This window comes from Ailuropoda melanoleuca, chromosome 20 (genome assembly GCF_002007445.2).
Source record: "Ailuropoda melanoleuca isolate Jingjing chromosome 20, ASM200744v2, whole genome shotgun sequence".
In the NCBI taxonomy this organism is placed as follows: domain Eukaryota; kingdom Metazoa; phylum Chordata; class Mammalia; order Carnivora; family Ursidae; genus Ailuropoda; species Ailuropoda melanoleuca.
The window spans coordinates 27908948-27936160 of record NC_048237.1 but is presented as its reverse complement, the minus strand read 5'-3'; the positions used below and the strand labels follow the sequence as shown (position 1 = coordinate 27936160).

The window sequence follows — 27213 nt, the reverse complement described above, 5'->3', positions numbered from 1 at the left end:
AGGGGTTTTATAGTTTTGTGTTTTAAATTTAGGACTGTGATCCATTTTGAGTTAATTTTTGTGAAGCGTGTAAGGTCTGAGTCTAGATTCTTTTTTTTTTTTTTTTTTGCATGGGGATGTCCGGTTGTTTCAGCATCATATATTGAAAAATTATCTTTTCTCCGTTGTATTGCCTTTGTTCTTTTGTCAAAGATCAGTTGACTGTAGTTATTTTGGTCTATTTCTGGGGACTACATTCTGTTCCATTGATCTATTTGCTATTTTTTTTTGCCAGTAGTAACCTGTCTTGATTATGATAGCTTTACAGTAAGTCTCAAGGTCATGTAGCATCAATCCGTCAACTTTTTCTCCTTCAATATGATGTTGGCTATTCTGGGTCTTTTTCCTTTTCATATAAACTTTAGAATCAGTTGTTGGTGTCCATAAAATAGCTTGCTGGGATTTTGACTACATCGAATCTGTAGATCAAATTGAGAAGAACTGACATCTTAACAATATTGAATATTCATATCCATGAACATGGTACATCTCTCTATTTATTTATTTATTTATTTATTTGTTTATTTCATCACAGTTTTATCATTTTCCTCATTTAGATCTTGTACGTATTTTGTTAGATTTATATATAAGTATTCCTTTTTTGTGTGTTGTTGGAAGCAGTATTATGTTTTATATTTCAAATTCCACTTGTTTATTGCTGGTATATTGGAAAGTGATTTACTTTTGTAAATTTACCATGTATCCTGTAACCTTTCTATAATTACTTGTTTGGGAAGTTTTTGTTGATTCTTCTGGATTTTCTATAGAAATTATCATATCTGTGAATAAAGATAGTCTTCTTCATTCCCAATCTATGTAGCTTTTACTTGCTTTTCTTACTGCATTAGCTAGTACTTTCAGTAAGATGTTACAAGGCAGTGGTAAGAGAGGACATCCTTGCCTTGTTTTGGATCTTAGTGGGAAAGCTTCAAGCTTATCATCATTAAGTATGTCCTCTGCTAAAGGGTATTCTTTATCAAGTTGAGAATGATAGCTTACTGAGTTTTTAATCATGAATGAGTATTGGATTTTGTCATGCTTTTATTTACATCCTTTGATATGATCATTTGAGTTTTCTTTAGTCTTTTTTTTTTTTTTTTAGTCTTTTGATGAGATATGGATTATTTTGATTTTTGGATGTTGAACCACCTTTTGTATAGTTGGCAAAAATCCCACCTGGTCACAGTGTGTAATTCTTTTTATGCATTGTTGGAATCTATTTGCTAATACTTTGTTGAAGATTTTTGCATAGATCCTGGTCTGTAGTTTTCTTTTGGTACCATTGATTTTTGGTATTAGGGTAATGCTGGCCTCATAGAATGAATTAGGAAGTATTCCCTCCACTTTTATCTTCCAAAAGAGATTGTAGAGGATTACTATAATTTCTTTCTTAAAAGTTTGGTAGATAGGAAAAAAGCTCCTTGACATGGGTCCTGGCAGTGATTTTTGGATATAACACGTAAAGCACAAGCAAAAATAAATAAGTAGGGATTATATCAGACCAAAAAATTTCTGCACAGCAAAAGGAACAGTCAACAAAATGAAAACCTCCTGAATAGGAAAAAGTGTTTATAAATCATAACGGAGAAGGGATTAATATCTAAATTATAGAAAGACCCCATACAACTCAATAACAACAACAAAAAAAGTACCCCCCAAAAAACCATAATCCAATTAAAAATGGGTAAAGGACCTCAATAGACATTTTCCCAAAGAAGATATACAAATGGTCAACAGATATATGAAAAAGTGTTTGATATCACTAATCATTAGAGAAGTACAAACCAAAACCACAATGCAGTGTCATCTCATACCTGTTAGAATGGCTGTTGTCAAAAAGACAGATAACTGCTGGCAAGGGTATGGAGAAAAGGGAACCCAGCCACAATGGAAACAGTATGGAAGTTCCTCAGAAAATTAAAAATTGAACTACCATACAGCCCAGCAATTGTACTTCTGGAATATAACTGAAGGAAATGAAACCACAATCGTGAAGAGATATCTGCACCCCCATGTTCATAGCAGCATTATTTGCAATGGCCAAGACAAGGAAACAGTGTAAGTATTCACTGACAGATGAATGAATAAAAAAAGTTATGATACACAAACACAGATATTATTCAGCCATAAAAAAGGAGGAAATCCTGCCATGTGTGACAACATTGATGGATCTTGAAGGCATTATGCTAAGTGAAATAAAGTCAGAGAAAGACAAATACTGTATAATCTCACTTACATGTGGAACCCGAAACAAAAACAAACGAAAAAGCAAATTCGTAAAAAGAGAGATCATATTTGTGGTTACCAGAGGCAGGAGTTGGGGAGCGGGAGGAATTGGATGAAAGTGGTCAAAGGTATACATTTCAGTTATAAGAGAAGTAAGTACTGGGGATGTGGTGTACAACATGAAGACAGTAGTTAATGCTGGTATGATATATTTGAAAGCTAAGAGTTCGAGTCACAAGGAGTGTGTGTGTGTGTACGTACACCTATATAAGATGGTGGATGTTAACTTATTGTGATCATTTCACAGTATACACAGGTCAGGTTATTATGCTGTACACCTTAAATGTAGACAGTGATATGTGTCAGTATCTCAATACAACCAGAAAAATAGTGTTTGGTAGAATTCACCAGTAAACCAGTCTGGCCCTAGTACTTTCTGTTTTGGAAGGTTATTAATTATTGATTGAATTTCTTTAATAGATACAGGTCTATTCAGATTGTCTATTTCTCATGTGAATTTTGGCAGATTGGCTTTCAAGTTTTTTATTTAGTAAAGATTATGTTGGTTTTCTTTTAAAATTTAACTCTTAACATGCTTTTATGTAGTGGTTAAATGAGGTTTGTAGTTACACTTTCATTTCATTCATACTTTTTCCTTTCTATTCTTGTAAGGATCTCTGGTAGGCACAGAGAAGCACACAGTAGTAATGGAACAGAAGTCTGATTATCTCAAATTCAGTTACCTTTAAAAGCATTGTTTTAAATTTAATTTCATTTTCATTGCCTAAGTTGTACATAAAGATTCTAATGCAAAAGGTTTGTCTTAGGAGTAATAATAATGATTACTTTTTCTATAAAGATAAAGATGAAAAAGAAATGAATCACTTAAAATTTCTAGCAGCATTTTCTAGTTTTAGCTATTCTAGTGGATGTGGGGTAATTGCTGCTTTGAGGCTTCATTTTGTATATTGTAAAGACTAGTGATGTTGAGGATCTTTTCACATGATTACCCATATATTTTGTGGTAAAGTATCTGTTTAAATCCTTTGCCTCCCCTTTTTAAAAGAAAAAAATTAGGTTATCATCTCGCTGAATTGTAAGCACTTTTTAGATATTCTGGATATGGAAAATTTATTGGATTTATATTTTGCAAACACTTTTTCACTGTGGTTTACTTTTTAATTTTTGAAGTTTTTTGAGGAACAGAAATTTTAATTTTGATAAAGACAAGTTTGTGATATCTTTTATGATCTTTATTCATAGACAAAAAAATCGTTAACAAAATTTTAAATTGGTTCCAGTAATATATAAAAAAGATTAACACATCATGATCAGGTAAGGCTTATCCCCAAACAGAAAACTTTCTGTGTACATGTGGAAAGAATGTATATTGTATTATCATTGGGTGGGGATGCTTTATAAATGACAGGTAAAGTTGGTTGGAAAAAAAGGGATGTTGAAATCTTCAGCTATACTCACAGGTTTGTTCTTGCTCCTTTCACATCTGTCAGTTGTTTTTTTTTTTAATTTTATTTATTTATTCGATAGAGATAGAGACAGCCAGAGAGAGAGGGAACACAAGCAGGGGGAGTGAGAGAGGAAGAAGCAGGCTCATAGCGGAGGAGCCTGATGTGGGGCTCGATCCCGCAACGCCGGGATCACGCCCTGAGCCGAAGGCAGAAGCTTAACCGCTGTGCCACCCAGGCGCCCCACATCTGTCAGTTTTGTCGAAGTATTCTTATTATGTGCACACATTTAGAATTGTTAGGTCCTCTTGATGAGTTTTCTCTGTTAACATTATGAAATGCCCTTCTGTATTTCTGATATTAGCTTTGAAATATACCTTGTCGGTATTTAAAAAGTGCTGCAGCTATCTTTTGGTTGGTATTAATATATTTTTTTATCCTGTTTCTTTTAATTTATGTCTTTAAATTAGATGTCTTGTAACAACATAGAGCTAGAACTTGCTTTTTTATTGATTCTGACAATCCCTGCCCTTTTATAAACTGTTCAAATCATTTATATTTAACATGATTATCACTGTGGTTGGCTTAAGTCTACCATCTCTGTATTTGTTTTGTTTACGATAGTTTATTTTTAAATTTCTACATGTTCTATTTTTTTGTTTTTGAGGGGGGGTTTGTTTGTTAAATTTATATTTATTTCTACCCATGACTTAAGTAGATTTTACTGCCTTTTTTTTTTCTTTTGCCTTTTAATACTTGCTGTAGAGCTTATAGTATATGACTAACTTAAGCACAGTGAATAAATAGTATAGCACTACACCCACAAAGCATAGTAATCTTAAAATAGTAAGTTCTGTTTCCCCTTTCCTGTCCTTTTTGCTATTACCATATATTTTACTTTCACATAATTTCACAAAATTTTACTTTCACATAATTCTTACTTTCACATAATTTACTTTCACATAATTCACATAATAAAAAATGCTAATACTAAGTCACAATCTGTTATTTTCCTGTGAAACAATAACTTGTGTTTTAAAAGTAGTAGAAAGTAAGGAAAATGTGTTTTTTTTAAGATTTTGTTTGAGAGAGAAATATGTGTGATTGTGTGTGTGTGTGTGTGTGTGTAAGCAGGGGGAGAGGGAAAGAATCTCAAGTTGACTCTGTTCTGAGAGCAGAGCCCTGACTTGGGGCTCAATCTCATGACCCTAAAATCATGACTTGAGCCAAAACCAAGAGTCGGATGCTCAACTGAGCCATCCAGCCACCCCAGGAAAATGGTCTTTTTACTTGCCCACACATTTACCATTTTTCAGTGGTCTTTGTGAGAATACTTTTCATTTGGTATCCTTTTTCTTCTATCTGAAAAACTTCATATAATTTTTTATAGTTCAAGTCTGCTGGTGATGTTTTTCACCTTTTGTCTGTCTACAGAAGTCTCGATTTTTGCCTTCATTTTTACAAGATATTGCAGCTGGGTAAAGAATCCTAGATTTTTTTTTCCCCCTCCAGTAGTTTTTACATGTCTTTTGTTGTCTTCTGGTTCATGAAGTTTCAGAGAAATCTGTTATTCTTTTATTTATGCTTCTGTGTGTCTTCTCTGTTAGTCTTTCAGGAATTCTGTTTTTTAAACAATTTAATTCTGATGGTCTTGGCATAGTTTTTTTGGTTTTTTTTTTTTTAAAGATTTTATTTCTTTGAGAAAGAGAGAGTGAGTGCAAGCACAAGCAAGGGGGATTGGTAGGGAGAGGGAGAAGCAGGCTGCCGCTGAGCAAGGAGCCTGACGCAGGGCTCAATTCTAGGACCCTGGGATTATGACCTGAGCTGAAGGCAGACGCTTAACCGCCTGAGAGACCCAGGCGACCCTGGCATAGTTTTCTTTAGGTTTATTCTGTTCTAGGTTCATTTCATTTCTTATATCTGTGGGTTTATGCTTTTCATCAAACTTAGGTAGTTTAATATTTTGTTTTGGTTTTTTAGTAGGCTCCATATCCAATGTGGAGCCTGACACGGTGCTTGAACTCCCAACCCTGAGATCAAGACCTGAGCTGAGATCAAGAGTTGGATGCTTCACTGACTGAGCCACCTGGGGTGCCCAAACTTGGATAGTTTATCAGTTCTTCAAATAATTTTTAGTGTCCCTTCCCACAACTCCCGGCCTTTGGGGGACTCCAGTTTTATGTATGTTAGATTTATTATTGTTTGCTCTTTTCCTTTTTTTTCAGTCTTCATTCTCTGTTTCATTTTGGAGAATGTCCATTTTTGTCTTCACATTCATTGATATCCTGTTAATCTGTCAGTCCCATCCAGTGTAGTTTTCATTTTAGATACATTTTTCATTACCAGAAGTTTGACTTTGGGCTTTAAAAAATCTATAAATCTTTCATTTTTCTCATTATGCTTATGCTTTCCTCTATTAAATACATAGAATATGTTTCTAGTAGTTATTTTAGTATCTTTGATTACTGATTCTATCATCATAGATCATTATTTTGCTTCGTTTACTTTGTTTTTTCCCTTTAATGCTGGTAATGGGTTGTATTTTCTTGCCTCTTTTATATCTGGTAATGTTTGATCAAATGCCAGGCTTCATTAATTTTATGTTTTTGGTGGCTAGATTTTTTGTATCCCTTTTAAGTAGTGTTGGCTTCCCCCCCCCCCCGGTCAATAAATTACTTGGAATCAGTTGGGTCCTTTTGATACTTGCTTTTAAGCTTTGTTAGGGTAGGTCCAGAGCCACCATTAGCTTATTTCCTTCTGAGGATTCTTTCCAATACCTTGTGTATCAAGAGGCCTTTCCCCCATATGAATACACTGATCAGTATTCAGACGACTTCAGTGGATAACTGCAGCTCTCCAGTGCTCTCTCAGTGGTTTTCCCTTCTCACTAGTATTCTGACTCACAAATTACATGCATCTTGGCCTCCCTGAATTCCATCTCTACTCTCTCATTTCAGTAAGACCTGCCTGTGTATGCCCCCTCCCTGCCCTGAATTACTGCTGTGGAGCAGGCTGGTGTACTGCAAGGACTCATCCTGGGTTTTTTTCCCTCCTCTTTCCTGTGTTCTTTATTGTCTGATGGCTGAAAAGCGCTGCTTTTTCCTTCTTACTGTTTGAATAAACCAGGAAGGTAAATCAAGTTCCTGTTGCTCCACCGTAGTTGAGACCTTCCATTCTTCTTTCATTTTCTTGTAGAAAACCATCATTTGCTCATTATGTTTAATAACAAAACAATTTCTTTCCACAGAAGTTTCAAATTAAGTATGTTCAAAACTGAGCTCATGCTATTCCTTCTGAAATTTCTGTACTTCTCTGCACTCTGTCCCTCAGAAGTCTCCACAGTAGTAGAAGGCACCACCATTCCAGATAAACCTACCAGATAACTTGGGCGTCATTCATCGTTCGCACCACTGTCCTCACCTCCTCATCTCATATCACCTGAAAGTGTTTATTTTGCCTCCTGGATAGATCTTGAGACTTTTCGCATCTTTCTGTCTCTACCATCCCTACTACCCTAATAGACCACACCAGTACCAGCTCTACCCTAGACTGTTCAGCAGCCTCCTATATTCATTCTTGTTCCTTCCAGTACATACTTTAAACAGTAAGCGGAAAGATTTTGAATTCCTTTTTAATCAGAGCAGCAGATGCAGAGTTAAAGTTAAAAGGGCTTGTGACAGGGGCGCCTGGGTGGCTTAGTTGGTTGAGCATCTAACTTCTTTGGCTCAGGTCATGATTACAGGGTCCTGGGATTAAGCCCCATGTTGGACTCTGTGCTCAGCAGGGAGTCTGCTTGTGCCTCTCTCCTTCCCCCACCCCGGCTTATGCATTCTGTCTCTCAGATAAATAAAATCTTTTAGAAAGGGGGCTTATGACATAGGGCGGGGGTGGGTGGGTTAAATAGGTGATGGGCATTAAGGAGAGCACTTGTGATGAGCACTGGGTGTTGCATGTAAGTGATGAATCACTAAATTCTGCACCTGGAAACTAATATTACACTTTTTGTTAAGTAATTAAAATTTAAAACTTGGAAAAAAGGGGGGGCTTAAAACACACCACTTTTCTACCCTCTTTCTCCCCAGCTCCTAATTACATTAGTGCCACTTTTTACTCTTTTATTGTTTCTGACTTTATTTCCATAATTCTAAATAATGTACTCTTATTTCTTGATTTATTAGCTTTAGATATCTGTTCACTGCTTTTTACCTAAATGTTTCTTTTCCCCCCTCTTATAACTATTATAATATTTGACTAAATATTGTTTACATTATTTTAGCAAGGTAAATCTTTTTACTTGGTGAACCAAAGTGTATACTTTATCATCTCATATGCCTACTTGTTTATCATTTACTTAGTTTTCTTTTTTTATTATGTTCATTTAGCCACTGTATAGTACATCATTAGTTTTTGATATAGTGTTGAGTGATTCATTAGTTATGTACAACACCCAGTGCTCATCTCAACACATGCCCTCGTTAATACCCATCACCCTGTTACTCCCTCCCCCCAACCCCCTCCTCTCTGATTTCTCCCCCTTCAGACTTTCTTCCCTTCCCCTGTGGTCCTCTGTGCTATTGCTTATGTTCCATATGTGAGTGAAGCGATATAATTGTTTTTCTCTGCTTGACTTCACTTAGCATAATCCCCTCCAGTTCCATCTTTGTCAGTGCAAATGGTGGGTAGTCATCCTTTCTGATGGCTGAATAATATTTCATCGTATATGTGTATCACATCTTCTTTATCCGTTTATCTGTTGAAGAGCATCTCAGCTCCTTCCACAGTTTGGCTAGTGTGGACATTGCTGCTATGAACATTGGGGTGCATGTGCCCCATCTTTTCACTACATCTGTATCTTTGGGGTAAATACCTAGTAGTATAGTTGCTGGGTCATAGGGTAGCTCTAATTTTTAACATCATCTTGAGGAACCTCCATACTGTTAGCCACAGTGGCTGTACCAGCTTGCATTCCCACCAACAGTGTAAGAGAGTTCCCCTTTTTCCACATCCTTGCCAACATTTGTTGTTTCCTTTTGCCATTCTTATTGGTGTACGGTGGTATCTCACTGTGTGGTTTGTGTTTTTTTTTTTTTAAAGATTTTATTTATTTGACAGAGACAGCCAGAGAGAGAGGGAACACAAAGCAGGGGGAGTGGGAGAGGAAGAAGCAGGCTCATAGTGGAGGCCTGATGTGGGGCTCGATCCCATAACGCCAGGACCACGCCCTGAGCCGAAGGCAGACGCTCAACCGCTGTGCCACCCAGGCGTCCCTCACTGTGGTTTTGATTAGTTTTTCCCTGATGGCTAGTGATGTTGAGGATTTTTTCATGTGTCTGTTTGCCATTCATGTCTTCTTTGGAGAAGTGTCTGTTCATGTCTTCTGCCTATTTTTTGACTGGATTGTTTGTTTTTTGAGTGTTGAGTTTAAGAACTTCTTTATATATCTTGGATATCAGCCCTTTATCTGTAATGTCATTTGCAAATATCTTCTCCAATTCTGTGGGCTGCCTCTTAGCTTTATTCTCTCTTTCCTTTGCTGTACAGAAGCTTTTTATCTTGATGAAGTCCCAAAAGTCCATTTTTGCTTTTGTTTCCCTTGCCTTTGGAGCTGTGTCTTGAAAGAAGTACTGTGGCTGATGTTGAAGAGGTTACTATGTTCTCCTCTAGGATTTTGATGGATTCCTGTCCCGCATTGAGGTCTTTCATCCATTTTGAGTTTCCCTTTGTGTATGGTGTAAGGAAATGGTCCAGTTTCATTCTTTTATATGTAGCTGTCCAGTTTTTCCAGCACCATTGATTGAAGAGACTGGCTTTTTTCCATTGACTATCTTTTCCTGACTTGTCAAAGATTAGTTGACCATAGCGTTGAGGGTCCATTTCTGGAGTCTCTATTCTGTTTCATTGGTCTGTGTGTCTGTTTTTGTGCCAATACCATGCTGTCTTGGTGATCACAGCTTTGTAATATAGCTTGAAGTCAGGCAATGTGATACTCCCAGCTTTGTTTTTCTTTTTCATCATTCCCTTTGTGTTTTGAGGTCTTTTCTGGTTCCATACAAATTTTAGGATTGTTTGTTCCAGCTCTTTGAAAAATGCCAATGGTATTTTAATAGGGATGGCATTGAAAGTGTCAATTGCTCTGGGCAGGATAGACATTTTAACAATGTTTATTCTTCCAATCCATGAGCATGGAATGTTTTTCCATCTTTTTGTGTCTTCCTCAATTTCTTTCATAAAATTCTGCAGTTTCTAGAGTATAGATCCTTTACCTCTTTGGTTAGGTTTATTCCTAGGTATCTTACAGTTTTTGTTGCTATTGTGAATGGAATCGATTCCATAATTTCTCTTTCTGTTAGTGTATAGAAAAGCAACTGACTTCTGTGCATTGATTTTGTATCCTACCACATTGCTGAATAGCTGTATGAGTTCTAGTAATTTGGGGGTTCATTTACTTGTTTTCAGCATATATCCGATGCTGATTCTTCTGCATTCTACATTCTTTATAGTAATCTCCTCCCTGCCCCCCCCTTCTTTTCTTCCTAAACACAGTCTGAGGCCCCTCCATCCTCCTGCTCTAGTCTGAAGTGGATGCTTTCTGAGCTAAGCTGTATGTAGCTCCAGAACTTCCCTTCACCACTGTCCAAGCAAAATGTCTTCTCCTGTCTCATATTTGATCCTTGCATTTTCCCAGGACTGGTTTGCTCACTTATTTTGGTGGACTAGATCCTCCATCAGCCTAGTAAGAAAAAGGTGAATGGAATATAAATTTCTGAGGTGTTACCATTTTGTTACAACAAGAATTGTTGGGTTGAAAATTATTTTTCCTCAAAATTGGGAAGTCATTGTTAAGTTGTGTTTTTGCTTCCAGCATTGCTGTTAATAGTCCTGATAGTGTTCTTAATTTTTGTTTTCATCCTTTTGTAGGCTGCTTTTTTCCTCTGAAAATCAGTTTCAGGATCTTTCCTTTTCCCTGCCATATTGAAATCTCATGGTAATATGCCCTAATTCCTCCCTTTTGTTTTCTCTCTTCTCTCTGTAACTAGTAATTGTCAGGCATTGTTGTTGGATTGATCCTTTTACCTGACTTAATGTCTTCCATTGGATTTTTTATTGTGGCTATCGAATTTAAATTTCCATTGTTTTATATTTTTGTCTGGATGTTTTTACCCAAGTATTCATGAATACATTTAAGATTTGTAGACTTTAGGGGTGCCTGGGTGGCTCAATCGGTTAATCGTGTGCTTTTGGCCCAGGTCATGACCCCAGGGTCCTTGGATCTAGCCCCGCATGGGGCTCTCTGCTCAGCAGGGAGCCTGCTTCTCCTCTGCCTGCCGTTCTGCCTCCTTGTGCACCCTCTCTCTTTCTGTCTGTTAAATAAATAAATAAAATCTTAAAAAACATTTGTGGACTTAACGTAAAGTCAAACCTCAACCAAAAAGAAAAAAATAATTTGAAGAAAAAGGACCCTTCTCTCTCTCAAATAAATAACTAAAACCTTTAAAAAGGGAGTAGGGGGAGCACCTAGGTGGCTCAGTTTGGTTTAGGCATCTGCCTTTGGCTCAGGTCATGATCCTGGGGTCCTGGGATCGAGCCCCATGTTGGGGCTCCCTGCTCAGCTTTCTCCCTCTGCCCCTTCCCTGCTTGTGTGCTCTCTCTCTCTCAAATAAATAAAAATAAATAAAATCTTAAAAAAAAGAAAGAATAAAAAGGATCCTCTGCCCCTTTGTTAATATGCAAGATCTTTCTTTTTTTTAATTTTTTGATCGTAGTTGACACAATGTTGCATTATTTTCCGGTGTACAACTTAGAGATCTAACAAGCTTATACATTATGCTGTGATCCCCGCAAGAGTAGCTACCATCTGTCACCATACATGCTATTTCAATATCGTTGACCATATAGTCTATACTGTGCCTTTTATTCCTGTGACTTATTATTCATCCCATAACTGGAAGCCTGTATTTCCCACTCCACTTCACCCATTTTGCCCACCCCCTTGACCCCTCACTATCAGCAACCATCAGTTCTCTGTATTTATAGATATGATTCTGATTTTTGTTTGTTTATTCCTTTTTTTTTTTTTAGATTCCACATGTAAGTGAAATCATATATAGTATTTGTATTTCTCAATCTCACTTCACTTAGCATAGTGTCCTTTATGTCCGTCCATGTTGCTGCAAGTGGAAGATTTTATCCTTTTATGGCTGTATAATATTCCTGTGTGTATGTGTGTGTGCACATATATGTGCATGTATGTGTATGTATATATACACACACATACTCCACATCTTCCCTATCCATTCATCTGTCACTGGAAAGAGGTTGCCTCTGTATGTTGGCTATTGTAAATAATGCTGCAAATAAACAGTGGTATATGTACGTTTTTGAATTTGTGTTTTCATTTTCTTTGGGTAAATGCCCAGTAGTGGAATTATTGGATCATATGGTAGTTCTATTTTTTATTTTTTGAGGAAACTCCATAATGATTTCTACAGTGGGTGTACCAATTTACATTCCCACCAAAAGGACACGAAGGTTCCTTGTTCTCCACAGCCTTGCTAACCCTTGTGACTTGTCCTTTTGATTTTAGCCATTCTGACCAGGTGTTAGGTGATACCTCATTGTGATTTTGATTTCCCTGAAGATCAGTGGCATTGAACATCTTTCCATGTGTCTTGGTTATCTGTATATCTTTGGGAAAATGCCTATTCAGGTTCTCTGCCCATTTTTTGACTGGATTGTGTTTTTGGTGTCGAGTTGTAGAAGTATCTTTATATATTTTGGATATTAACCCCTTACTGGATAAATCATTTGCAAATATCTTCTCCCATTCAGTAGGCTGCCTTTTTGTATTTTATTGATGGTTTCCTTTACTGTGCAATAGCTTTTTATTTTGGTGAGGTCTCAGTTTATTTTTGCTTTTGTCTCCCTTGCCTCAGGATATATACCTAGAAAAATGTTGCTATGGTCACTGTCAGAGAATACCTGTATTCTCTTCTAGGATTTTTATGGTTTCAGGTCTCATGTTTCGGTCTTCGATCCATTTTGAGTTTCTTTTTGTGTATGGTGTTAGAAAGTAATCCAGTTTCATTATTTTTTACATGTAGCTGTCCAGTTTTCCTGCTGCCATTTATTGAAGAAACTGTCTCTTCTATGTATATTTATTTTTGTTTGTATGTATGTATTTATTTATTTTTGCTTCCTTTGTCTAGATTAATTGACCATATAAGCATGGGTTTATTTCTGAGCTCTATCCTGTTCCATGGATCAGTGCATCGATTTTTATGCCATGCCTCTATTTTTATGCCATTTTTATGCTGTATTTATGTTTTGATTACTATAGCTTTGCATATATCTTAAAATCAGGAATTGTGGTACCGTCAGCTTTGTTTTTCTTTCTCAAGATTGCTTTGGCTATTCAGGGTATTTTGTATTTACATAAAAATTTTAGTATTATTTGTCCTATTTTTGTGAAAGTGATGTTGATCTTTTGATAGAAATTGCATTAAATATGACGATTGCTTTGGGTAGGATGGGCATTTTAGCAATATTAGTTCTTCTAATCCATGAGCATGGAATATCTTTCCATTTGTTTGTGTCATCTTCAGTATCTTTCATCTGTTTTATAGTACAGGTCTTTTACAGAACTCTTAAGTTTATTCCTAGGTATTTTATTCTTTTTGGTGCAATTATAAACAGAGCTATTTTCTTAACAACCATCCATTGTTTCTCTTTCTACTGCTTTGTTACTAGTATATAGAAACACTGCTGATTTCTGGGTATTTTGAATCCTGCAGTTTTACTGTTGCTTCTAGCAGTTATTTGGCGAAGTCATTAGGATTTTCTATGTATAGTATTAAGTCACCTGCAAACAGTGACAGTTTAACTTCTGTACCAATATGGATGCATGCCTCTTATTTGTGATTGCTGTCTCTAGTACTTTCAGTACCATGTTGAGTAAAGGTGGTGTCCTGTTCCTGATCTTAGAGGCAAAGCTCTCAGTTTTTTACCACTGAGTATACTGTTAGTTACGTGTTTTTCATAGATGGCCTTTATGTTGAGGTATGTGCTCTGTAAACCCACTTTTTTGAGAATTTTATCAGGAATGGATGTTGAATTTTGTCAAATGCTTATTTTGCATTTATTGGGATGATTATATAATTTTTATCCTTCATTTTGTTGGTGTGATGTATTGCGTTGATTGATTTGTGAATGTTGAACCATTCTTGTATCCCCAGAATAAATCCCACTTGATTGTGGTGAATGATCTTTCTGGTTGTATTGTTGAAAGTGGTTTGCTAATATTTTGTTGAGAATTTTTGCATCCGTTCATCGGGGATATTAACCTGTAGTTTTCTTATTTTTGTGGTGTCTTTTTCTGGCCTTGGTATCTGGGTAATGCTGGTCTTATGGTATATGTTCGGAACCTTTCCTTCCTTTTCTATTTTTTGGAATACTTTGAGGAGAATAGGTATTAACTCTTCTTTAAATGTTTGGTAGAATTCACTTTGGTAGGTTTTTTATTACCTATTCAGTTATAGGTAGTCTGTTTGGATTTTCTGTTTCTTCCTGATTCAATTTTAGAAGATAGTATTTTTCTGGAAATTTATCTCTTCTGGGTTCAGTTTGTTGGCATATTATTTTTCATCATATTCTCTTATAATCCTTTATTTCTGTAGGGGCAGTTTTTACTCTCTTTCGTTTCTGATTTTATTTACTTGGGTCCTTGCTCTTTATTTTTTTGATGAGTCTGTCTAAGGATTTATGTTTTGTTTCTCTTTTCATAGCACCACCTCTTCATTTCATTGATTTTTGTTCTGTTTTGGGTTTTTTTTTTTTAGTCTCTGTGTCATTTATTTCTGCTCTAATCTAATGTTTTGTTCTTCTGTTTTCTGCAGTATCTCTGGTTCCACAAGTTGTTTTCTTTTTCTTTTCATTTGGTGTTTTTCATGTTAGAAACTCTGTGTGTTCATTCCATTACTGCCATAGCAAATTTTACCATAAATTTAGCTTAAAACAAATTTGTTATTTCACTGTTCACGTAGATTACAAGTCTAGGCACAGTGTGGCTCAGATGGGTGTTTTAGTTAGTCTTATAAAGCTGAAAGTAAGGCGTCACCAAGGCTGTTTTCCTCTTGAAGGCTCTGAGAAAGAATTCTTCATGGTAGAATTTGGTTCCATGTGTCTGTTGGATCAGGGTTTCTCCTAGCTTGTCTACCAGAGGTCATTCACAGCTTCTAGAGGCCTCCCAAATTCCTTGACATGTGGCTTCTTTCCCCCATCTTCAAAAACAGCCATAGCAAGTCCAGTCCTTCCCGCCCTTCACATCTTTAAGCTGACTTCTCCTTCTGTCTCATTTTTCCTATGCTTACCTCTCCTGCCTTCCTCTTCCGTTTGGCAGGCCTCAGATGATTACATTGGACCCATAGAGAGAATCCAGGGTAGTCTCCCTTAAATCAGGTGATTAGTAGCCTTAATTCCATTTGCAAAGTGTCTTCACAGCAGTCCCTAGATTAGTGTATAATTGTATAATCAATGACAGAAATTTTGAGGAGTTACCTCTACAACTGTAGACCTCAAATGTCTGTCAGTCATTGACTGTCTGTTCATATATTTAGTAATGGGGTATTACAAATACCAATAGGAAGTCCTACATTGAATGAGGCTTAGCTTGTCACCCCTCTCTGGGGTATTTAGACATTGAGCAAGCTTTATCAAATGTCTGTATCTAAAAGATTATTCCCTAGAGCTGTTTAGATTCTCCTCTAAGGGATCCTAAAGGGCTTGTACCTAAGGGGTAGGTTTAATCCAGTATGGGACAGGATTCGTTTTTTGGTCTGTTTTCAGTGCTTGGTCATGCTTGATGTCTGGCCCTATGAGTCAGAGTGTTTCCCATTGGTATTTCCTTTTGCAGACACCTTGATCTTATTTTTCTCCCTTTTGTTAAGTCATTTACTGCTCTCCCAATCTGGCTTCTGTCTCCCAAAACTCTTCTGACTTTTTTTTTTTTTTTTTAAGATTTTATTTCTTTATTTGAGAGAGAGACAGCCGGGTAGAGAGAGAACCCAAGCAGGGGGAGTGGGAGAGGAAGAAGCAGGCTCCCAGCGGAGGAGCCTGACGCGGGGCTCGATCTCAGAACACCGGGATCACGCCCTGAGCTGAAGGCAGACGCTTAAGGACTGTGCTACCCAGGCGCCCCTCTTCTGACTTCTTTTCATGTGATGTGTTCTCCCATTCTTTTTGTCCTTATAAGTGCATGTTTTCTTTCTTTCTTTATTTATTTAGTAATGCGCAAGTTCAGTATACACGTTTAACAAGAAATTCTCAAGACAAAATTTATTTTTAAACTAAAATCTGATTATCTTACCTGAAAACCCTTCTCTGCACCTCAGTTCCCCACTTCTCACCCTGTAGTTTCTGATACATATATATAGCATTTATGTAGTCCATCTCTCACCAGATTTGTCTCCTACTTGATAGCATACTGATTTTGAACATCACATTTCACTGCTATATAGTATATCTTTGTGTTATAAAGAGGTCCTAGATCATTACTTTGTGGAGTGACTCATAAATGTTAGTTTATATTTATTATTGAAGTATGAAATTTAGCATGAATGAAAACACTATATTTTGGTATATCCATTTTAAAATAGTCCTCCAGGTGTATTTTAGTTAAGTATAAACTTTAATTACTCTTATGCTCTTCACAAGACCCACTTTTACATGTGATTCAGATTTCTAAATCTCCAGTTTCTTTCTTGAAACAAGACACAGAAAGTAAATCAGTCCTAAATTCCTGTATAAATGAAACATTTAGTACCTTATGTGGAAGTGTAGGTTTACTTTACTTTTTTTGTTATAATGAAATAAAACTTATTCATAGACTTCATGTATAGCCAGTGGCTCCCCTGTTCCAACGTAGAACTGCCTGCCATTTGAGAAATTAAGATGTTGTTTTCTGCGCCCCCCCCCACTTCCCCTTTCCTTAAGCTGCTAGTTGTCAAGAAGAAGTTGGAAGCAGAATTACCTGTGGAGCTTTGTTTGTTTGTTTGTTCTGAGGTATAATTGATATATAACATTCTGTTAGTTTCAGGTATGTAAAGTAATGATTTTGTATTTGTATATGTTGTGAAATGATCACCACAGTAAGTCTGTCTTATCACAGTTAATGTCCATCACTAGACCTTTTATAAAACAAGTTGCTGGAAGCCCTTAGTCACTAAGAATATATGGGTGTATGACCAAAGCATATATTTTTAGTAGTATTTTTAACTTCATAAGCAGTTCTCATGGACACATATGGTTAAGAACTTTTTTATATGCTTATGACTGACCCAAAAGCTAGTTACATTTAATGATATTCATTCTTCTAATAACATTAATATCTGGTTTGTGAGCTGGACAGGAAATGACCTAGGAGCAAAAATCTCAAAGAATGAATCATTTGGTACAGTGATTTTCAAACATTTGGGATGTCTTTTCAAGTTAAACATGCTGGCTTTTCACTCTCCCACTAAACCTGACTGTGGTGAACTGTGGTAGAAGCATGTCCTGTATCTCAGGCCTGACTCATTGTATGTCCTTTTATACTTTTTTAGATTATTTTACCCTGTACCAGTACATGATTTACTTTGAGGGGATGAATGGGTGGAGAGATAGATAACTGCTACCGCTGTACCCAACCCTTGATACTGAAGTAGTGATTATTCAGAAGCTTGAGATTGTGTAATGCCTTTCTTATCTCCCAACATGACAGTGATGGCATTTAAAGCTGAGGGTATACTGAGAATTGAAAGTGTAACTCATAAGTGATTAGGTGTCTTAGAATGTTAAATCTTGTTTATTTTAAAAGTACTCTAGGGGGGTGCCTGGGTGGCTCAGCCGTTAAGTGTCTGCCTTCGGCTCAGATCATGCTCCCAGGGTCCTGGGATCGAGCCCTGCCTCGGGCTCCCTGCTCGGCAGGAAGCCTGCTTCTCCCTCTCGCACTCCCCTTGCTTGTGTTCCCTCTCTCGCTGTCTCTCTCTGTCAAATAAAATCTTTCAAATGAATGAATGAATGAATAATAAAGTACTCTAGGAAATAATGATTCAGTTCTATTAAATATGACTCAAAAATATACTTGAAGTATATTCTGAGTTTGTGATCTACATAAAACAATTAATGCAAATGCATTAAACCTCAAAAATTACCTTTGAGGATAGGTTGATTAACTTCTTTTTACCTGGAATATACAAGAATGAATAGAGCAGTTGATTTTTAATTAGGTAACTTTAGCTGAAGAATATGCCACACTATTTTTAACTTTAAAAAGAAATGAAGGGGTGCCTGGGTGGCTCAGTTGGTAAAGTGGCCGACTCTTGGTTTCAGCTCAGGTCATGATCTGAGGGTCCTGGGATTGAGCCCTGCATGGGGCTCTGGACTCATCGTGGAGCCTGCTTGGGTTTTTCTCCCTGTCTCCCTCTGCCCCTCCCCCTCCTCATTTTCTCTTTCAAATAAATAAATCTTTTTGAAAAATTTTAAAAAAGAAATCAATATGCCTGGAAGCTTTTTTAAAGAAAGTGACAGAATTTAAGGAGCAAGCATTTATTTTTAACATGATTTCTGCTGCTTAGTACTTAAAATGTACTTACCTCAAATTTATTAATAATTAAAGAGCAGTTATGTCACCTGTCCTCTGGTAACATGTCTGTTCAGGACAGTTTTTCTGGTAATTCCGTTTTTGCATTTTAGAAGAACATTCCCCCAGAAAATAGCCTGTAAAATGCAGGACAAAACAAAAACCTGACCTGTACCCGAGTGTTCATAATAGTAAAATTCAAATAACCAACAGAGAAACAAAAAAAACACATACAGTTATTAAAAGCTTTTTGGACTTATTTTTTAAACACGAGATGAGGTGTACATAAAATAGATTTTTTTAAAGAAGATTTTATTTATTCAAGAGAGGGAGAAAGAGAAAGAGAGCATAAGCAGGGGGAGGGGCAGGGAGAGGGAGAAGCAGACTCCCCACTGAGTGGGGAGCCAGATGCAGGGCTTGATCCCAAGACCTCAGGATCATGACCTGAGCCGAAGGCATATGCTTAACCAACTGAGCCACCCAGGCGTTCCCTAAAATAGATTAAAAAACAAAAAACTCCAGTGTGGTTTGCAGTGATTGGTACCATGCAATTTACGTGACAATTAACTCTGACTTGAAGAAACCTTATAGAAAAATTAGTGAAGGAAATATAAATGGCTAAAAACTTTTGAGATGTACATCACTAGTAAATAAATTAAAACAAGGAAATACACATACTGTTTTTCAAGTAAGCAAAGCTTTAAAAGAATATGTATGCCCAACTTGCTCCACTTTTGCCTTAAAATTCTTATAACCTTTGATCTAGTAATTCCACTCCAGTGAATTCTTGAAGAAATAAAATGTGGGAAAATATGTACACAGATAGATGTTTCTAAAATCTTTATTATATATGGGCTCAGTAGTAGAAGAATGGTTAAATTATGCCACATTTACACAGTAAGTATTTTATACATCTGTTAACATAATCCCTTATTTATGTAGCCATATTCCATTTTTCAAGAATGGGTTTTAAATGACTCTGTACTTCTCTAATTTCCAAATTTCTACCATAATTGTGTATTTTTTTAACTAGAGAAAAACATTAATACCTAGTACTGAATAAAGTACTTGTTATGTGCCAGGCCTTGTTCAGGGAGCATTACCCATATTAATCATTTAATTTTCACAGCAACCTCCTGAGGTACTATTATTCTCATTTTACAGATGAGAAAACTCACGGGCAAGCTGAGTAGCTTGTCCAGAGTCACAGTTAATAAGTAGCGGAGCTGAGATCTGAATGCGGGTAGTTTGGCTGTGCTTCTGCCACCAGTTGCGTCTCACCAGCGCTGCAGCAGTCAGCTTGCTCCATCCTGGTTTCAGGTTCCCTACAAACAAAAAGCTTCCTGAATTTGTAATACTGGATTGAATCTAGTGGATATCGTGAGCTCCTGAAGATACAAACTGCTGCACGTAAAACTCTGTCTGATCCAGTAATTTTTAGCAATCTGTAGCATTGCAGGTTACGCAGTGGTTTGCATTTTGTTGTCTATTCTGCTTAGACCCTGACAGTGAGTGTAGTGCTGCCATATATACAGACCTAGTCCTTCTCCTTTCCTTCTTTCTTTCTTTCTTTTTTTTTTTTTTTAAGATTTTAATTTTTATTTGACAGACATGCAGTGAAAGAGAGAGGGAACACAAGCAGGGGACATAGGAGAGGAAGAAGCAGGCTCCCAGCAGAGCAGGCTGAAGGCAACGCTTAAGGACTGAGCCACCCAGGCACCCCAAGTCGTCCTCCTTTCTGCTGCATTTTTCATTTTTGGTTTTTCTTGGCCCTACTTCTCTTTACACTCTTTATTTTTAGATTAACCTAATTTTAGTATAATTGATGTATAATAAACTGTACCCATTTAAAGTATACAATTTGGTGAGTTTTCACAGATGTACATCTGTGAAACTACAGCATAGGATAGAGAATATTTCCATTAGCTTTAGTCAGACAACCATTTATTTGCTCTGTCACTACAGATTTATTGTCATTTTCTGGAATTTTATGAACAGAATCATATTGTGTATATGCTATTCTAGTTGGCTTGTTCCATTTCATGTAATAATTTTGAGATATATTCATGTTGTTGTATGTATCAGTTGTTTCTTTTTACTGATGAGTTGTGTTCCATTGTGAGTAGTATTCCACTGATAGGAAAATACCACATTTTGTTTATCAATTTGGGTTATTTCTAGTTTTGGCTTCTATGAGTAAAGCTGTTACATATGTGCTTTTCATTTTCTTGAGTCAGTGAGTAGAACGGTCGAGTTGTATATGTTTAACTTTATAAGAAACTGCCAAACTTTTCAAAAATTGTGTCATTTCTCATTCCCATTGGCTGGGTACAAGAGTTCCAGATCCCCCTTCACATCCTCACCAACACGGGCTATTTTATCAGTCGTCTTAGTGTTGGCTACTCTGATGGGTACATAGTACTTTCTCATAGTTCTAACTTGCATTTTCCGGACCAATAAGGTTGAGCTTTTTTTTTTTTTTTTAAGATTTTATTTATTTTATAGGGAGAATAAGCAGGGAGAAGGGCAGAGGGAAAAGGAGAGAGAGAATCCCAAGCAGACTGTGCACTGAGCGCGGAGCCTGATGTAGGGCTCAATCCCACAACACTGAGATCATAACCTGGGCTGAAATCCAAAGTTAGACACTTAACCAACTGAGCCACCCAGGTGCCCCAATGTTGAGCATTTTTTTATGTACTTCTTGGCTGTTATGTACTCTTTGGTGAAGTGCTTGTCCAAATCTTTAGCCCTTTGGTCTGCTTATTATTGAGTTGTATATATTTTAGATGCAAGTCCTTTGTCAGATATACATGTTTTGTGAGTATTCTGTCCCAATGTACAGCTTGCCTTTGTCTATTAACAGTACCCTTCAAAGAGTAGGTTTTTGTTTGTTTTTTAAAAGATTTGATTTATTTGAGAGAGAGCGTGAGAGAGAGAGAGAGATCGAGCAAGCATGAGCGGGGCGGGGTGGTGGGGGCAGTGGTGGGAGGGGCAGAGGGAGAGGGAGAAGCAGACTCCCTGCTGAGTAGGGCATCTGATATGGGCCTTCATCCCAGAACCCTGAAATCATGACCTGGGAAGGCAGACACTCAACCAACTGAACAACCCAGGTGCTCCTGTTAGTTTGTTTTATAATAAAGGATAATTTTTTGTGTAGTGTATGGGTTCTATGTACGAAATCTTTGTCTACTTATATTTTCTTTTAGGTGTATGATCCATTTAGAATTAATTTTTGTATATTATGTTAGGTAAGGGCTAATGTGTTTTTTTTTTAATCTGTGAATCTCTTATTTAGCACCATTTATTGGAAAGATACTCTTTTCCTCTTGAATTGCCGTGGCACCTTTGTCCAAAATAACTGACCACCCATATGTGGGTCTGCTTCTGGCTCCTCTTCATATATACGTTTTATCATTTAGCTAATAATTGCACTGTCTTGATTGCTGTAGCTATATGATATCGAATAGTCTAAGTCCTCCAACTTCAGTCGTCTTTTTAAAAATTGCTTGGACTATTCTAGGGTTGTTTTCATTTCCATATGAATTTTACAGTCACCTTGTCATCTTGTATAAAAGAGCAAGTTGGAATTTTGACTCGGATTCCATTGAATCTTTAGCTCAATTTAGGGAAAACTGGCTTCTTAACAATTCTTGCAATTCATGGACATGGTATGTCATATAAAATATAATGTTATATAATTATATGGGTCATTGTTAATTTTTTTTTTGGTCATTGTTAATTCTTTTTGTTACTTTCATTTAACAGTTTTGTCTCTTATCAGATTCTTCATATGTAAATGAATAAGATAAACACAGAAACTTGTAATTTCATACAAGGCAGAAGAGGTTGAGTCAACTAAAACTTTGAGATTTGGTAATGATATGGAAGTATTTACATTTACTTCATGTGTTATGTGTAAACAACATACAGAATGAATGAGGGCTACCCAATAATATAAAGCTTTTTTTAAAAATTGAGGTATAATTGACATTTAATATTATAATAGTATCGAGTGTATATATAACATAGTGAATCAACACTTAACGTACATTGCAAAACGACCACCATATTCATTCTGCTTACCATCTGTCACCATACAAAATTAATACAGTATTGTCTATATTCCCCACGCTGCATATCACATCCCCATGACTTATTTATTTTATAACTGGGAATTTGTACTTCTTGATCACCCTCCACCCATTGCACCTGGCCCCTCACAACTCCCCTCTCTTTTAGCAAACACTAATTTATTCTCTTTATCTACGCATCTTGGTTTTGTTTTATTTTTGTTCTTTACATTATACATATAAATAAAATTTTGTCCTTCTCTGATTCATTTCACTTAGCATAATATCCTTTAGTTCCATCCATGTTGCTGCAAATGGCAAGATACCATTCTTTTTGTGTGGTTGAGTAATATTCCAGTGTCTGTGTCTTCTTTATCCATTCATCTGTCAGTGGACACTTAAGTTGCTTCCATGTCTTGGCTATTAACATACAATGCTGCAATAAACATACACCTTTTCGAATTAGTGTTTTTGTTATCTTCAAAATAGATACCCAGTAATGGAACTGCTAGATCATAATCTTAGTTCTAGTTTTAAGTTTTGAGGGACCTCCATGACGGTTTTCCATAATGGCTGTACCAATTTACATTCCTAAGCAGTGCATAAGTTTCTCTTTTCTCCATATTCTAACACTATATATTTTTTTTATAATAACCATTCTGACAGGTGTAAGGTGATAATCTCATTGTGGTTTGGATTTACATTTCCCTGGTGTTTAGTGATGTTGAACCATCTTTTCATGTGCCTGCTGACCATCTGTGTGTCGTCTTTGGGAGAATGTCTGTTTAGGACCTCTAATTGGATTATTTGCTTTCCTGTTACTGGGTTGTATGAATTGTTTACTTAATTTGGTTATTAATCTGTTATTGGATATACGATTTGCAAGTATCTTGTCCTGTTCAGTAGGTTGCCTTTTGGTTTTGTTCGTTTCCTTTGCTGTGTAGAAGCTTCTTCGTTTGATGCAGTCTCATTTGTTTATTTTTATTTTGTTTCCCTTGTCTTTGGAGTCAGATATCGGGGGGAAAAAAAAAGCTTTTCTAAGACTGATGTCAAAGAGTTTACTGCATATTTATTTATTGGGGCGCCTGGGTGGCACAGCGGTTAAGCGTCTGCCTTCGGCTCAGGGCGTGATCCCGGCGTTATGGGGATCGAGCCCCACATCGGGCTCTTCTGCTGTGAGCCTGCTTCTTCCTCCCACTCCCTCTGCTTGTGTTCCCTCTCTCACTGGCTGTCTCTGTCTCTGTCAAATAAATAAATAAAATCTTTAAAAAAAAAAAAAAAGAGTTTACCGCATGTTTTCTTTTAGGAGTTTTATGGTTGCAGGTGTTAACATTCAAGTCTTTAATCCATTTTCAGTGAATTTTTGTATATGGTCCAGTTTCATTCTTTAGAATTTGGCTGTCCAGTTTTCCCAGCATCATTTACTGAGGAGACCATCCTTTTCCTGTTGTATATTCTTAGCTCCTTTGTCATAAATTAATTGACCACATATGTATGTGTGTATTCCCAGGCTCTTTATTCTGTTCCATTGATTTATGTGTCTGTTTTTATGCTAATGTTTGGTCACTACAGCTTTGTAGTGTAGCTTAAATCAAGCAGTGTGACCTTCAGCTTTGTTCTTCTTTATCAGGATCGTTTTGGCTGGTCAGGGTCGCCTTTGGTTCCATACAAATTTTAGAATTATTTGTTGTAGTTCTGTGAAAAATGTCTTTAGAATTTCTATAGGGATTGCATTAAATCTGTAGCTTGCTTTGGGTAATATGGCCATTTTATTGATATTGATTCTTCCAAACCACAAACACAGAATATCTCACCATTTATTTGTGGGTTTTTTTTTTTTTTCATCAACTCCTTATAGTTTTCAATATGCAGGTCTTTCACTTCCTCGGTTAAATTTATTCTTAGAAGGGTGCCTGTGTGGCTCAGTTGGTTGAACATCTGATTCTTGATTTTGGCTAAGGTCATGATCTCAGGGTCATGAGATCCAGCCCCGCAGTGGGCTCTGCGCTCATCACAGACGCTGCTTGTCCTTCTTCCTCCCCCTCTGCCCCTCCCCACGCTCATGCTCCCACGCATGCACACTTGCTGTCTCTTATAAATAAATATCTTTAAAAAAAAAAATCCCTTTCTTAAAAAACCAAAAATTTATTCCTCGGTATTTTACTTTTTTGATGTAGTTGTAAATGGGATTGGTTTTCTCGATTTTCGTTTCTCATAGTTTATTGTTTATGTATAAAAGCACAACACTTTTTTTTTTTTTTAAAGATTTTATTTCAGAGACAGAGAGCAAGAGAGAACATGAGTGGGGGATGGGGAGAGGGATGGCTGAGCAGGGAGCCTGACAGGACTTAGTCCCACTAAGCTGAAGGCAGATGCTTAACTGACTAAGCCACCCACGTGCCCTGAAAAAAACACGACAGGTTTCTGTATATTGATTTATTTTACCCTGCAACTTCACTGAATTCTACTAGTTTTATTAGTTCCAACAATTTTTGATGGAGTAGTTAATGTTTTCTGTATGTAGTGTTTTGTCATCTGCAAATAGTGACAGTTTTACTTCTTCCTTTCCAATTGGTAAGTTTTTGTTTCTTGCCTAGTTGCTGTGCCTAGGATATTATTCTTAATTTTTTTCATGGTTTTAGTTTAAAAATATATATATATGTAAATAAGAGTTCTAATATTTTCTCTCTGTACCCTAATAGATTGTTCTCTCTCTATCGAGGTTACTACATGTATTAGATGGTTATGAATTGAATGCTTCGGTAGATTATTTTTACAAGTGCCATACTTCAGTCTTTTGCATGGCAAAACATAAACACATACGTACACAGAAGAAAATTATGAATTCTTACATTGGAATGGATTAATAGATGGATTTACCAGATGTAAAGTGTTTAAATTTTCCATTATGCTACTAAAATAATCTTTCTTCTTATTTTAACAGATATCCGACACCCTGAAGAACTTTCTCTCTTGAAAAAACCCAGAGATCCAACTAAGAAAAAAAAGAAAAAGTTAGATGACCAGTCTGAAGATGAGGCACTTGAATTAGAGGGGCCTCTTATCACTCCTGGCTCCGGTGAGACTTTGTTAAACTAAGCAGAGGCATGGTGTGAGAACCATGGATGTGTCTGTATGTTTGTGGTTTTTTGACAGGTGGTTTACGTAGGTCAGGAGAGTGAGCAGCTTTAAAAAACTCTCTCCTTCAGCATTTTTTCCCTCAATCATGAAATCACCACTGGGTTCTATCATGTGCAAATCATTGTGTCAGATGTTAATAGCTGCATCAATAAAAAGGAAGGCTGGTTCTCTCCTCAGGAAGAATCAAAAAGGGGAAGTACCTTAGCTAGGCTCGATTTTTTGCATTACAGAAATTGGACAGGTTTTTTAATATTTAATAGTTCCATTTTCTGTATTCTTTGAAAACCATAATTACTTAGTTAAGACATTATTACTTCTGGGGCGCCTGGGTGGCACAGCGGTTAAGCGTCTGCCTTCGGCTCAGGGCGTGATCCCGGCATTACGGGATCGAGCCCCACATCAGGCTCCTCCACTATGAGCCTGCTTCTTCTCTCCCACTCCCCCTGCTTGTGTTCCCTCTGTCGCTGGCTGTCTCTCTCTCTGTCAAATAAATAAATAAAAATCTTTTAAAAAAAAATTATTACTTCTGTGGGTTACTTAAAATCTCTGTGCTTTGCATATGCTCGTCCCTTTGCCTTTTCACCTTTTTCCTTTAAAGCTTTGCCCCTTTAAAAAGCTTTCTCAGATTTCCTCCCATTACTTCCCCAACCTGAATTAGGTGTCGTCCTGTCTTAAGTCAGCAGACTTCTCTGTGTTTGGTATTATACTGCATGTTCTTACCTAATAAATTGTGAGGTCCCGACATGATGGAACTATCTCTCACATTTTTGTTACCATAACCTAACTCAGCATATGGCATCCAGCAGGAGCATAGACGGTGTCTTTTGGGTAGCTAGATGACTAATTAAATTACATGGTTATTTAGTCCTGGGCATACACAGGGACTGGACATTACAGTTTCCCACGTGTCTGTCAGCCACACACTTATAAATCCATTTCTTAGGAAATAGGTCCCTCCGTCAAATATGTAAACAATTTAATTCAGTTCATTCTTGGTTTTTTAAATTCTGGGGTGATGACAATAATGGAAACAATTTATGTGCTTACTGTATACCCATTTTATGCATTATACTCACAGAAATTCTCTTTAGCATATTTTACTTGTGGAAACTCACTTAATTCTCACTACAACCCACTACAGATTATATTATTACTCCTTTTAAGGTTGAGTTTAAGGAGCCGCTTCTCCCTCTGCCTGTCGATCCCCCTGCCTATGCTTTCTCTCTCTCTTCTCTAATAAATAAATAAGATCTTTAAAAAAATTTAAAAAAATACATTTCTTTAAAAAAGGTGTACAGTACAGTATAGTACTGACTTAATTAATTTCAGGATTTATTATGTAAATAGAATTAGAAAATTATCTCATTAGAAATGTTTCTTAAAAATCTTGAAGGCAGCTTAGACAAAGGAAAATTCTCAGTCCTAAAATAATACAGAAAGTAATAAATACTTCATCTGTTTAACATTGTCAGGAAAATCACTTATGCAAGATACATTTTTCCTATTTGGAGTTTGTCATTTTAAGCAGCAAAACATTTTTAAATTTTTTTATTTTTATTTTTTTAGCAAACTAAATTATTGAATTTGCTCACTTTAAAAATAGCTGGCTTCTTCTGAAAATGTTCATTACAATATATAGGAAAGGCCTTTATTGTAA

At 36.6% G+C, this 27213-nt stretch overlaps 1 protein-coding gene across 5 annotated transcripts in view; it reads left to right on the top strand.

Moving 5' to 3' along the window:
• Positions 1 to 27213, top strand: part of FERMT2 (fermitin family member 2) — an 84925-nt gene that overhangs the window by 30944 nt on the left and 26768 nt on the right. For all 5 annotated transcript variants that reach the window (XM_034648393.1, XM_034648394.1, XM_034648395.1 and 2 more), the window contains exon 3: positions 25360 to 25494. In XM_034648393.1, the coding sequence (XP_034504284.1) occupies positions 25360 to 25494 (135 nt within the window). The remainder of the gene's footprint in view (positions 1 to 25359; positions 25495 to 27213) is intronic.